General features: G+C 39.0%; 1 protein-coding gene across 1 annotated transcript in view; it reads left to right on the top strand.

Moving 5' to 3' along the window:
* Nucleotides 1–13,010, top strand: part of LOC121421636 (homeodomain-interacting protein kinase 2-like) — an 87,260-nt gene extending 74,250 nt beyond the window's left edge. The window contains 6 exon segments of the mRNA XM_041616402.1: nt 6,168–6,344; nt 6,947–7,074; nt 7,800–7,932; nt 9,355–9,527; nt 9,940–10,278; nt 10,943–13,010. Of these exon segments, the coding sequence (XP_041472336.1) occupies nt 6,168–6,344; nt 6,947–7,074; nt 7,800–7,932; nt 9,355–9,527; nt 9,940–10,278; nt 10,943–12,230 (2,238 nt within the window). The 3' untranslated portion in view covers nt 12,231–13,010.
* Nucleotides 13,011–13,907: the final 897 nt, after the last annotated feature.

Below are 13,907 nucleotides of genomic sequence, written 5' to 3'. Positions count from 1 at the left end.
AATGAAGGGGGGGGGGGGAATAAGGGTGATGGCAGATGAAAGGGAAGGACATAGAGGAAAGAAGAGAGAGAGAAAGAGAGAAGTTGGGTCCTGAGCGCTCAATTTGGACTTACTCTATAAGATTCGAGAATGTGCTTTTTTAGCTTGATTTTAAAACAGTTCAGACTAACGGAGTTAATGATGTCGTGACTGAGTGTATTCCAGTATTTAGGACCGTAAAAGGAAATTGTTTTTTGTGCGAGTTGAGTGCGGGTACGGGGAAGGTGAAAACGGAGTGATTGTCTTGTTGGGTAATTGTGAATGGCGTTATTTTTTGTAAACATGTTAGTTAATATGTTTGGGAGTTCGTTTGAATTCAATTTGTACATAAATTGCCCTGTTTGAAAAAGAAATAGATCTGGAAGTTTTAAAATATTGGACTTGTAAAATAAATTGTTAGTATGAGAACGAGGAGGAGCATTATGTATAATTCTTATAATGTTCTTTTGTAAGATGAGAATTTTGTCTGTAAGATATTTGTTGGCGTTACCCCATGTCATTATTCCATAATTCAGATAGGGAAGTATTAGGGAGGAATATAGTGTAAAAAGTGTTGATTTTGGAAAAAAGTGTCTTATTTTATTCATTATACCAATGTTCCTTGATATAGTTTTGGATATATTTTGAATATGAATGTTCCATTTCAATTTATCGTCAATCATGAGACCTAAAAATTTAGTTGAAGAGACCCTATTTAGAGCAGTATCGTCCAAAAGGATGTCTCCAAGTAGATTTTGCAAAGTGTTACTAAATAACATAAAGTTTGTCTTCAGGATGTTAAGGGATAATTTGTTTGCTTTAACCCATTCAACTACATGTCTCAGTTCACGATTTATAGTAGACAATAGTGTGTTTTGGTTCGCATGGGAATAAAATAAGGTCGAATCGTCTGCAAATAAAATGAAAGATAGAACATCTGAAGATTTATAAAAGTCATTTATGTATATTATAAATAACAAGGGACCTAGTATACTACCCTGTGGAACTCCACAATTTATTGGTCGCAATGCAGAACTGTGATTATCTATTTGTACAAATTGTTTTCTATTCGATAAATAATTCCTGAACCATTCCAAGGCTTTCCCTCTAACACCATAGTGTGACAACTTTACTAATAAGATATCATGGTTAATTGTATCGAAAGCCTTGGAAAAGTCCAGGAATATTGCAATTGTATGTAAATGTTGATCAACGGCATGTGATAATGTATCGATGCATTTCAATACCGCTTGAGTTGTATTGTGATTTGCTCGAAAGCCAAACTGTGATTCGCAAAAAATATTATGTTTGTTTAAGAAGTCTGTTACTCTAATAAATACGATCCTTTCCAAAACTTTGGATAAGGATGGTAACAGTGATATTGGTCTGTAGTTTTTTGTTTCAGATGTGTCTCCTTTTTTGAATATCGGGATTACTTTCGCAATTTTAATGTTATTTGGTACAATGCCACTAGTGAGTGATAGGTTAAAAATGTGGGCCAGCGGAGTCGCTATTGTTAAGATTATGGATTTTAGGAGACAGTTATCAATTTCGTCGTGTCCTGAGCTTTTCTTTCCTTCTAACCTATTCACTATACCGATAATTTCCTCACGGTCAGTAGGGACAAAAAACAAAGAAGATTGGTTATTATTCCCCAGATAATTATCAAATTTACTGCCAGTTGTCGGAATATTTTCAGCAAGTTTTTCTCCAATTTGAGAGAAGTACGAGTTAAAAATCTCAGCTATCGCTTGAGGTTCTTCAATAAGATCGTTAGACTCTGATTTAATTTTGATAATATTTTGCGTTTTACTGTTTCTGTTTAATGTTCTGTTAATTATTTTCCATGTGTTTCTCATGTTATTTTTATTAAGCTCAAATTGCATTGCATAATAATGTTTTTTCGCTTTTCGTAGTAAATTGGTCAAGATATTTTTATATCGAGTGTATTTTTCACGAGTCTTATTATTTGGATTAGTTTTGTATTTATAAAACAGATTATTTTTCCGGTTTATAGATCTTAAGATAGATTTAGTCACCCATGGAGATCTAGGATATTTTTTATAGTTATTCACTCGTTCTCTAAATGGTATACAAATATCAAATTTATCCTTTAAGATATCAATAAAATTATTGTAAGCCTCATTCACGTCTTCAGAATCGTAAATTTGTTGCCAGTTGACTGTACTTAAATTTTCATTCAGGCGCTCTAAATTTCTGGCATTTAAACATCGAGTTTTTATTTTAGAATTACGACTTTCATCTCGTGTGTTTAAAAGAGTAGTTCTACAGAAAATAGGGTAATGGTCAGATATATCAGAAATAACGATTCCTGATTCTAAAGGCATATCTTGCATATTAGTAAAAATGTTATCAATTAATGTGGAAGATCGATCTGTTACTCTCGTAGGTTTAGTTATGGTAGGTAAAAAAGAAGCCGAAAGAATCATTTCAAGAAAATCGTGAGGAAATCCTTGAGCATTGGACTGCAACAAATTGGCATTGAAGTCACCCATTAAGAAACAGTGTTTATTTTGAATAATTGGACTTTGTAAAATGTTTTGGATATCTCTTAAGAATTCATCATGGGGACATTGTGGAGGACGATAAATCACCCCTATTATTACATTCCTACTGTGTTTATTTTTAACCTCTATAAAAAGTGATTCAAGACTGTCATTCATGTGGGTAAGATTTTTTAAACAAGAGTAATCTAGTCGGTTCGGTATATACATACCAACACCGCCTCCTGGTCTATTATGTCCATTATATCATCAACCAATTTTGTAGCAGCTTCCAGTGAAATCTTGTCCCAAACAAAGCTAGTCATATGCAAACTATGTAGAGGACACTGAATTTTTTTGTTTTCTTGCCATACTGGTATTGTTTGTATGCAACTCAAATTACTGGCACAGCAATTTGTTGAAAAAATTAGAATGAAAATTAGCCTTGTTTTGAAGTAGGTCTCCAACTATTTCCTGTGCAAAATCTATCAAATCTGTTCACCGATTCTTGTAAAACGTCTTTCTACTACTCACAAAGGTCAGCAAAACGTAGAACAAACGCCTTGCCTCCAACAGCTGTGACTATTTGCGCTAATCCTAATTTGTAGGTCACGTTGTGAAATGTAACCGCTTCAAGAACTGTAAACATGTTTAGTGTATGACCTCGGTTTAGTGCATTTTGTGTTATTATACTTCTATACATGCGCTAATATATAAAGGCAATGATCTTGTACAAACTCATTCAATCTAGAACTGTGTCAGTTAAAGAATGTCTTTATCAGTGTTATTAATGTCTGATGTTAGATTGTTTGCTTTGGATACAGAATAGAATTTGAATTTGAATTGAATTTTGAAATGAATTCTGACGTAATGGGATTTTTATTTATACAGTATGCCATTTGTCAGTATTTTAAACTAAATAATTGTAATCTGGTCGAAAAGGGGGTATATTTTCAAGATGTTTTTTAATAGTGACATTGAAATATCTTAAGCTATGTTGCGTTGGAGGTGTGGGATATGTAATACTTCTTGTTATATTCTAAAATCTGTAATTCTCATTAACTTTTATTCAGCAAGAGGTTATTTTTTTTATAGGGGAGGGGAGGTAGGGAGTAAATAAACTATTTTTATTTTCTTTATTATTATCATCAATAATACTTTTATTCTTACTCTTACTCTTACCCTTATTATTATTATTATTATTATTCCTTGTAAAGAATTGTGATTGAGTATTGTCCAAAGCTATTTCGGTGACGAACCCGAGTGATAAAAGTCATGAACTTTGTTTATTTGTAAGGATAGGAGTGGTTAGAGTCAGCCTCTGTGTATGGCTCATAGTAATATGTACCCTGGAGTATAGACAATAGGAAATAGATTCGGGAAGTGAGCGGATCATCTGCTCCTAACACACTCTCTCTCTATTTCTCTCTCATCCTTGTACTCTTTGTCTCTTTTTCTTTCTCTCTTCTCATCCTAGCAGTCTGTATTTTTCTTTTGCAGCTTTTTTTTGTTGCTTTCTCCGTTTCCAGTTTCTCTCTCTCCCTTTCTCTCTTATCCTTGTACTCCCTGTCTCTCTTTCTTTCTCTCTTCTCATTCTTGCACTTTGTATCTTTATTTTGCAGCTTATGTATTTTTGTTGCTTTTTCCTTATTCCCCCTTGCTCTCTCTGCTTTCTCGTACACTCTATCCTCTGTCCTGTGTCTCTCTTTCATACTTGCCCTTTTTTATATGATTGCAAAAATATTTTTTTATTATATATTCTAGGCCCTGTATAAAAGACAAAATCAGTTTATATGCAATTAACCCAGAGACTACTGAATTCTGTAATTTTGTAATTCACATAGGCTTTGTACAGTGATCACCCAGTTCTAGGAGGGAATTGGTTAAGTGTAACTCTTTGGATAATCGCCCACAAAAGTTATACAATAGAATTTTTTTTGTTTTATGTTCATCTTTATTTGTTTGTTTTTCTGCTTTCTATATAGCTCTATATTTGTATCTATTTGTTTATATTTGTTTGTATGTCTATGTGCTTGTCTGTCTGGTTGTTTCTCTGTGTATACCTCTTGTCTTTCTCTCTATCTTTTTACTTCTCTCTCTCTTTTTACTTCTCTCTCACTTTCTTTCTATCTCTCCTCTCTCTGTCTCTCTCCCCTTCCTTCCCCCTCTCTGCGTCTCGCTATCCCTACTCCGTGACTCACCTTCCTAAACCCTTTTCCCTGTGCTATTAATAGCCGGGTCACAGCAAGCAAGGAGGCAGCCATGGCTGTATGGTAAATCCATCGAGTGCTTCAAGCGCAACAAAGCCCTTTAATAGCAAGCTGTAGACGACAATAGGAAATCAATGCGTTGTAATGCTAGCACTGAGTTGCCAAGATTGCTATTGTTTCAATTCCCAATTCAATGTTCACCCCTTCTCTCACTATGTCGTTATATCTCATTCTTATATTTGTTTGTTTTATGTTGTAATACAGAAAACCATCAACATATTCAGATTGAAAACAACGAAGATTGCTATCGTTTCCATTCCTCATTCATTGTTCACCCCACCTCTCTCCCGACTTCTCTCGATCTCATTCTTAGATTTGTTTGTTTTATGTTGTTATTCAAAAATTATCAAGATATTGAGATCGAAAGCAATGAATGAAGATTGCTAGTGTTTCCAGTCCTAATTCAGTGTTCACCCCACTTCTCTCACTACCTCTCTCTATGCCATTCGTATATTGGTTGGTGTTATATCATAATACCAAAACAATAAACATTCTAATTGAAAACAATGAAGATTGCCATTGTTTTGATTCTCTCTTTGATATTTACCCCTCTCACTGCCCCTAACTCCCTTCTCTCTCTGTCTCATTCTTCCAGTATGGAGTGTTTTGTTTTTATATTTGATTATAAAACAAACCTATGAAATATTCAGACTAAAAACAATGACTGGCATTTTGACAGTTTTAGTAGTAGGGCCAAGATTATCAATGGGCCTCAAAGTGTTTTTTGCCCCCCCCCCCCTTCCCATTATTTCATATTTCTTCTTTTGAACAATAAATAAGTACACTATTCTTTGTATTCATAAACACATGAGAAGAATGTTTATTATATTGATAGCAAACAAGTGCCAAAGCCTTCCATTGTTCATCACATGTAAATTACATGTACATGTCGTACATTGGTTTTAAAAATTGAATAATGGATTAGTTTATGCACAACATCAAACAATAATAGAGAAATATTTTGCTTTTTTTTTTTGGGGGGGGGGGGTGGGTTCTATCTAGTGTTACCAGTTTGTAAATTTGTCTTAACATGTAGTTCAGGTACGAATAGTGACTTTTCAGCATAATTCAATACTAATTATACTATACATTTATTGTATGTAGGCTTTGCATTTTCCTGGAAGTTATTGTTTTTCACTCGTTGAAATATCTGAGAGCACTGTTGCCAATTTGAGTATTTCATTCTCTTTATTTTCAGAGTTCATTAAGTTCAAGACGCACAATATTTTATGGGTTCTGAGAACTGTTGCCAATTTGAGTCTTTTACGTTTTATTATTTTCACAGAGTTCATCATTAAGTTCAAGATGCACAATATTCTATGGGTTCTGAAAACTGTTGCCAATTCGAGTCTTTTATGTTTTATTGTTTTCACAGAGTTCATCATTAAGTTCAAGGCACACGACCACGGTGGTAGCACCCATAGGGCAGAGAGGTCATGGTGCGAACCATTCGATTCAGCACGTCGCGTTACCGATGGCTGTGGGTAGCTCAGGCACGCAGCAGGGGTGGCCACCTAGGCCGGCCGGCCAGGGACAGACCGTATTCTTACCGGTAGGTTCTCACCAATTTATCAAGAGAGGGTTCTGGGAGCTTTGTGGGTGAAGCAATTATTTGAATGGAATACATTCCTGGGGGGTGTAACACAAAGGTTTGCGATGAATAGCAAATATGAAAGAACACTTCTGGTTGGCTCCTAGTCAGTATTTTGCGACAAATGCGCGTGTAACATTGATCTTAATTGGTCAATTCATTAACGATTGATCGCTAATCTTTGTATTACGGATTCCTGGAGGGTGTTTCATAAAGCTGTTGGTAAGATACGAATGACTTTACGCACAACCGGTGACCCCTTCTTGTGCCGAATGATACATCCCTATGTCACTAATTCAGGATATGATATAAGAACATGTTCCAGTCGTTCGTAAAGTTGTGCGTAACTTAACAAGCAGCTTTATGAAACACCCACCTACAATTTAGAAAATATGTTATGGGAAATTATATGCTGTAAAGCGCTTTGAGCCGTTATGGAAAAAGTGCTACATAAAAAACTAGCTATTTTTATTATGGTTCTTATTTTTTTTCCTTGGTTTGTTTCATGTTTATATTCATAGCACAAACCATCAGTTAGTTGTGCTTCTTATTCTATATTTCAGAATGGGCCAGTCCAATCGTGGCCGCCCAACGGAGGCCAAGTATTCCTGTCACCATGGCAACAGGGGGCAGCAGCAGTGACACAGCAGCCAGTCATTCCGGAGGCACAAACCTTGACTGAGACTTGGAGGTAAGACAAACAGACAAGATAAGCAGACACAGACAAGACACAAAGGCACAGACAGACAAGCAGATGCACATGCAGACAAACTGACATGTGCAGACACATGCATGCAAACATTCTCAGATAACCAAACTGTACACGGTTATCGATAGGTTTATAGTTACCCTTAACAGACTCGGACAGACAGACACAGAGAAGCAAAGCAGACACATTCAGAGAAACAGACATAAATCAGACAAGTAATTGACAAACAGGCAGACAGATAAACAAACTGGCATGCAATTTTGTCTCAGATGTACCCAGTAGTATGTCTGCTAGCCATTTAGTAATTATAGCCTACAGGTGTCAGAATTTTTTTTTTTTTAAGGTCCCGCTTGTCAGAGATTGGCATCCCATAAGCTAAAAGTCATGAAAAAGAAATTTTTGTTTTCCTAAGAATTACATGATCATCTATTTGCGATATATTCAGACAATATATGATCAGATCGTGCCATTCAGGTTCCATTTGATAGCTTTGTTAATCCGCATCTAAATAAATCAGTGAGTCGTTGATTTAAAGAGATAAAATATAAGTATAAAGAGAAAGTTCTAGATATGAACATGTACATTTTCCAGAAGAATCTAGGTAGGAAAGAAGATAGTGATTGTTGCCGCTACACTATTTAAGATGGGAATGTAAGATCATATGCAGGTGGCACTTACGCATGCTTCCTTTTGCCATGTTCTTCCAGACGGCAGTATGTTTCTGCAGCCCCAGTATCGTGGCGTAGCTCAGATGAATCAGGTTTCATCACAACGGAGCCCAGCCCGGCCCTATTTCATATGGACGTAGGAGAAGGGACCTTCTATGATCATGGCATCGAGGTGAGCTCTCTCTTGAAATTCTTTTACTTGTTTTGCTTCCACATGACTTTCCATCCCAGTTGACCTCTTAACGAAAAGAAAATGGTTGACATAGAATTGTCATCTTGCCTGAATAGAAGGAAGGCATAGGCCTGCTTTTCCTATGGCGGCAATGCCATCAACATTAAAATCATAACCAAGGTTCAGTTTTTTGAAATGTCATAGCTTTGAAATCTTAACCTTTTTGATTTCTCATCATAACTTTGAATGTGTATGGATGTACTCCATTAACCCTATCTAGGCCGGGGGGGGCCTCGGAGGCCCCCCCCTCAACGAATCGCGCGATATTTTCGCCGTGCGAAATTTTTTGACCGCGCCGCTTGCTGACTTTTTAATTTCAAGTCTTGCGCAACTTTTGAGACCAATTTTGCGTCACCCGGGTACGTGGTTCCGAAATTACGCAACATTATGTAAGTGCATGTCAGACCGAAAATTGCTCAAAAACGTGATTTCGTGTACAAAGTCAATGCAAATTGTGTTTCCAACCAAAATTCATAAATGTATGATTATTTTTAGTTTTGCAAGTCTATATGTATTAATTTTATGCTTTTTATGATCACAGAAGAGTCCCCAACAAATTTCATTGGAAAAACAATGAAAAACAAAAGGTCCAAAAAACAAAGAAATACATAAGAAATTGCAAAAAACAATATAATACATAAGAAAATGATTTGATATCACAATTTTTTTCATGTACACTTGCTAAGGACACCACAAAGATTTTCTATACCAAAAATTAGTACATTTGGAGCTTTATTTAGGGAGTTAGAGGAAAAAGTATGATTTCGCATACTAATTACGCATAAATTAGCATAATCACTTAATAGTGATTTGCATGAAATAAATTTCTATACAATCTTGTAGATTATGCCCCAGGCAACCCGCGTGCCAATTTTCGGCGCGATCGCGCTCTTGACGGCCGAGATCTTTGGGGGGGGGCCTGGGAGGCCCCCCCCCCCCCGGCCATATGAACTCCCAAAATACCCCGGCCTAGATAGGGTTAAACATTTCTATGAAAGGGTAAAGTCCACCTCAATGAAAGGATAAATGGATACAAATCAAATCAGCACAGCAATGAAAATTGCATTAAAAAATGTTGACCCTGCTCTGTCACATTATATGGTTGATTGGAAGAGGGCAACATTTATTTTTGTAAAGGACTAAGTGGACTAAATCCATGGATTCCAACCGTTACGGAATATGAATCAGATTAGAAATTACCATGTGAATATCCAAACGGCTGAACCAAACATGTCAACAAAAGTTTTCTGCTCAGTTACTCAATCGGGAAGTAAACACGGAATTTACATCAGAACGTATCTCATTAATATTCCGTAAGGGTTGGCAACCCTGCTAAATCGTTTCTTTCCTCTGATCCTGCAGAGAGCTCAGTTTCCATCAGGTCATCACTTCCACCCGATGATACCGGTCACGCCCCAGCACTCTCTGCAGCACTCGCAGACGTGGGGTACCACCAACAACCTTCCCCACGCATCGGCAGCCAACAACAGGGGCGGATCGCAGCACAGGCTGGCTCGGAAACAAGGGGATAAGAAGTGAGTGTCGTTGGCTCTAGGAATCGGCAACTGATCTGGGGCCTGTAACGCAATTGATTTCCATTGGCTTCAATGCACAACCATCGTGAAAATCAAGCATACCATTAATTGCTAACCTTTGTGTTACGGGCCCAGGTGTAGGTTGCAGAGTGGGTTGCAATATCAATCGCAACTTGAATTTCATCCTATCTAGGACCCATTTGATAAGAGTTGCTATGATCATAACTTGCCATCTGATGGTAACTTTCGTAGAATCCTTGATTCGATTTTGATTTGCTTTTGATTTGATATTATTTAGACATGGCTAGACAAATCTCCCTCCTAGTATGTTGACAGGCACGTATTATGGAAATAATGTGATATAAAGATGCCTTTAATAAACCCCATTTTCATTGGATCATTTTCCCAATAGAACACACACTGCATTCAGCAGCAGTCTCTCGCCACAGAAGAGCAAGCGCATCAAGGGGAACACGCCTCCGATGGCGTCGGAATCCCGGGCCCACGGCCGCCGGACCCTCAACACCACCACCACTACCGCTACGGAGCTGCGTCTTAGCCCTGCGTTGAAGCAGGAGAGGGACCAGGACACCAAGGGTGACGGGATCTTGACCGCTGGCAGAGGAGCGAGGATATCGTCGTACGCCAATAAGCGGGAGCCGATCGTGATTCCGGACTCACCGAGCCCGACTCCAAGCGTCATCACCATCAGCAGTGATAGCGAGGACGAGGTGGTGCGACCAGCTAAGGGGTAAGAATTTCAGTCATTGGGTCTGGGAGACAGGATGAGAAGGTTCGTCATCAATGCTCATTCCCGAGAACTTTCTGTGGTTTTGATTGGCTTAGAAGCACAGGTTTTATAGTATTTTAACTATTTTTTTATCACAGGCTTTTTGGGTAAAACATCTGACACAAGTCCTGTCCTGAAGCGCTTCCTAGGGAATTTTGTTATTGAATCTGTCGATGACTTGATAATAAGGTCTCATGTTAACAATCAAATGATAATGCTACACTTTTCCAGAGACTTCACTCAAACATTGAAATGATATATCATTGCACTTGAAGCCTCATTTTGGCTTGCCCCTACAAGATGAAAGCACTTTCTCCACTCCCTTTGGATGCTCCTAAAGTTAAACTTTGTAGGAAAATATTGTTAGGACATCAATAATTCATGATTTCTTTTTATCCCTGATACAGTAAAATTACCGATACCCAGTGTCCTCACTAGTCATTGGTCCTGTCACAGTAGGTCCTCCTTTCAGTGATTGAATTGGGAATACTGGTGCACAAAATAGAGCCATCAATCGACATACTTCCCCTCAATGTAATCTCATAGTATGATCATGCCGAAACTGCCAGCATATGTTTTAAGATGTGATTAAATGTATATGATTGTTATATTTCTCTGCTTATAGATGTGAAGACAAGGGATGTACAGCGTGCAATGACAACAGCATCACGCACAGTTGCTCTTTGAGTAGCTCGAACAGTATCCTGAGTGCAAGTCCCGAAGCTGGCCACGCCCGCCACAACATCCCTTCATCGCCAGGCTCCTCCTATTCATCCTTAGGAATGTCCCCCATCAACAAGACTGGTGACGACGTCGTCAAGGGGAGCAGACCCAACGTGGTGAGCTGCGTGACCATCCCCGACAGCCCCAACCCGAGCCCGGACACCAGGACAACACGGAAGGGTGGTCCTCGAGGGGACGCGGAGAAGCAGACCCTCACAAAGAGTGGAGCGGGGAAGAAAAGGTCGTTTAGTGATGTGAAGGATAATACAGTGAAAGTGGTGAATGAGGTTGCTCGGGGAAGCGGGGTACGGAGGGGCGTTGATAGGATCAAAGAGGAGATTGATGTTGATGATTTTGGGGAACGATCAGTGGGGGTACAGGGTAGTGAGACGTCAAGTGCGCTGGTTGGAAAAGCCAGTGATTTGAGACTGAAGAAAGAGCGGCCAATGAACCATCGGACAGACTCTGCAATTGCCTTCATCAATCTTCCGTTGTTACAGACGGAGAGCGCTGGAGGCTCAAATGTGGAGACCCCGTCGATACCGCCACAACCATCATCGACGGCTGCGAATAACAATAATAACTCGAGTAGTAGCACATTACCGTCCCTCCCTAATAACAACAACAGCAACTTGTCAACGTCGGTACTAGCATCGAGAGGTGATGCCTCTAGGAAGCGTTCCAATCGGACAGATCAACCTCAAACCCAAAGAACAGGCAACCAGGTGACGCACTCACAACTTGGGACAGTACAAGAGAGACAGCTTCACGTCGCAGCCAGTGCTGCTCTGTCAAGAACGACTGCAGCTCACCTTGGTAGCCCGTCCCACAAGCCAAAGGCGCCTCCTCACCACCTGCAGTCAACGTCGCAGCTGGTGAGTTACTCCTACGGCAGTACGCCCATCAGCTCACCGGGAGGAGCGTTGCCGACCTTGGCCCAGCATCAGATCCACTACCGCCCCGCCAACATTCCAGGCCCTCTTCCACCGCAAGTGCTGCACTCGCCCACGGTCCCGCCCCAAGTCTACCACCCCTCGCCCATCCCTGGCCCACCTCCGCACCAATACCACCATCATCCTCCCTACAACAGGCCTCTGTACGTCCGGTCTCCGTCGGGTAACATCTACAGTACCTACCCGTTGAGTCCGACCAGGGCGCGGCCCTACCAGTATGTCTACCAAGGCGATTGACTTCTGTTGGTGCAAGACAAGCTCTCCCAGCTGCATCTCTGAGGCCCTGCCGTCTCACCGATTGGCTTCTTCTAGACTCAGGATGGGTCAGGGTGGTGCCTTCAAGAGATGATGACTCCTCATCTTGGGCACAGGACCACAACACTACAGAATAACATCAAGGGTTGAGATCGAAGAATTATCAGCACTGATAATAAGAATTACCATGTGTGGGACTAAGAAATGAAAATTTGATTTATTACTATATGTCTCATGATCTTGGTAGAGTACAGAGAGTGATTTAATTGTTTTGTTTCACATTCGTAGCAAACCCAATTGCAGCTACCTGCTTCATGTTGTTAATGAATTATATATTATTGCTACGCTTTAAATTTAATATTTAGTTTCGGAAATGGGCAAGCCTTTTAGGCATACTTGTATTTGTACGTGAGAATATAAAACATAACTGGATGTTTGATTAATTGATATCAAGGGATACCCTTGAATACTGCATGGGGATCCCCAAATAATATGATAAGGGGAAATCCCTATTATATTCGTGTAGATTTCAGTCAGAAAAAAAAATTTAGTAATGATTGTATTCAGAATTTCTAGTGAGCGCTGACAATAGCGTATTGGTCATTAGCAAAATGAAATTAAGAGCTTAGACTGAAATTCATTAAATCAAATAATTTGTCCAGAATCACAGTTTGATGAACAGTAAAGCTTTATTACTGGAGCCGACCGCTAGCTACGTTGGTTGACAATTACACGCAGTAAAGTCAATTTCGTTTTAAGCTTCTTAAATAAGATAAAGCCTACTGTAACCTTATTTGAACTAAAAGAATTCTGTTTTGAAAGAATTATGGTGGTTATTCTTAATCACAACATGGGAGAAAATGTCGCGTTCAACTGCTCATTTTTACTCTACCGGTAAATTTTACTTGGTATTTGATACTTTCCCATATTTATCCAATTTAAGTTTAGGGATGCCATCTTCCAGACGAAAAGTTTTTCTCCTTTTTTTTATTTTCAGCAATAGAAATTGCTTTTATACTTTTCAAAAGGCTCCATTCATTATAAATTACCACTTTTTAACCTATTTGAGACCAGATAATTTTACCATAACACATGTTTTCCATTGACTCCAGCGCACATATAAGAAGGCTTAGTCTCCAAAGGGTTAAAGACCAATTCAAGGTGGCATCCCTGTGGGATTGCCAATTTGAGGATCCCATTATCTTCTAGAACAATACAAAAATTATGTTGAGAGAGAGAGGAGCTGGTGAACCTTAGGCTTGTCTTGCCCATATCGCTTTTATTTTCCCTGTAACACAAAGCTTAGCAACGATTGTAGAAACATTTTTTGCGATTGATTCCATTGACTACGATACACAATCAATCGTGAAAATCAAGTTTATGATCAATCGCTAACGTTTGTGTTACGGGGCCCTAGGGGCTCTGTTTGCATTTGTTTTTTTCCAAAGCAAGCTCTTATTTCACTTGCCGCTACAATCAAGGAACTTCATTAGTGTATGAAGTATTTGTGGCACACTAACTGTTTCATTCTCTATCAGCATGCACACTTTGTTGTTAATATTTTAATACATTTTAGCTTTTAAAACTTATCTCTTCGTTGTACATGATGCGTTTGCTAAATTCAGACCGTTTTATTCTTCTTGTATCTTGTTAATGTAC

This window comes from Lytechinus variegatus, chromosome 9 (assembly GCF_018143015.1).
Source record: "Lytechinus variegatus isolate NC3 chromosome 9, Lvar_3.0, whole genome shotgun sequence".
Taxonomy (NCBI): Eukaryota; Metazoa; Echinodermata; class Echinoidea; order Temnopleuroida; family Toxopneustidae; genus Lytechinus; species Lytechinus variegatus.
This window is presented reverse-complemented; position numbering and strand designations above follow the sequence as displayed.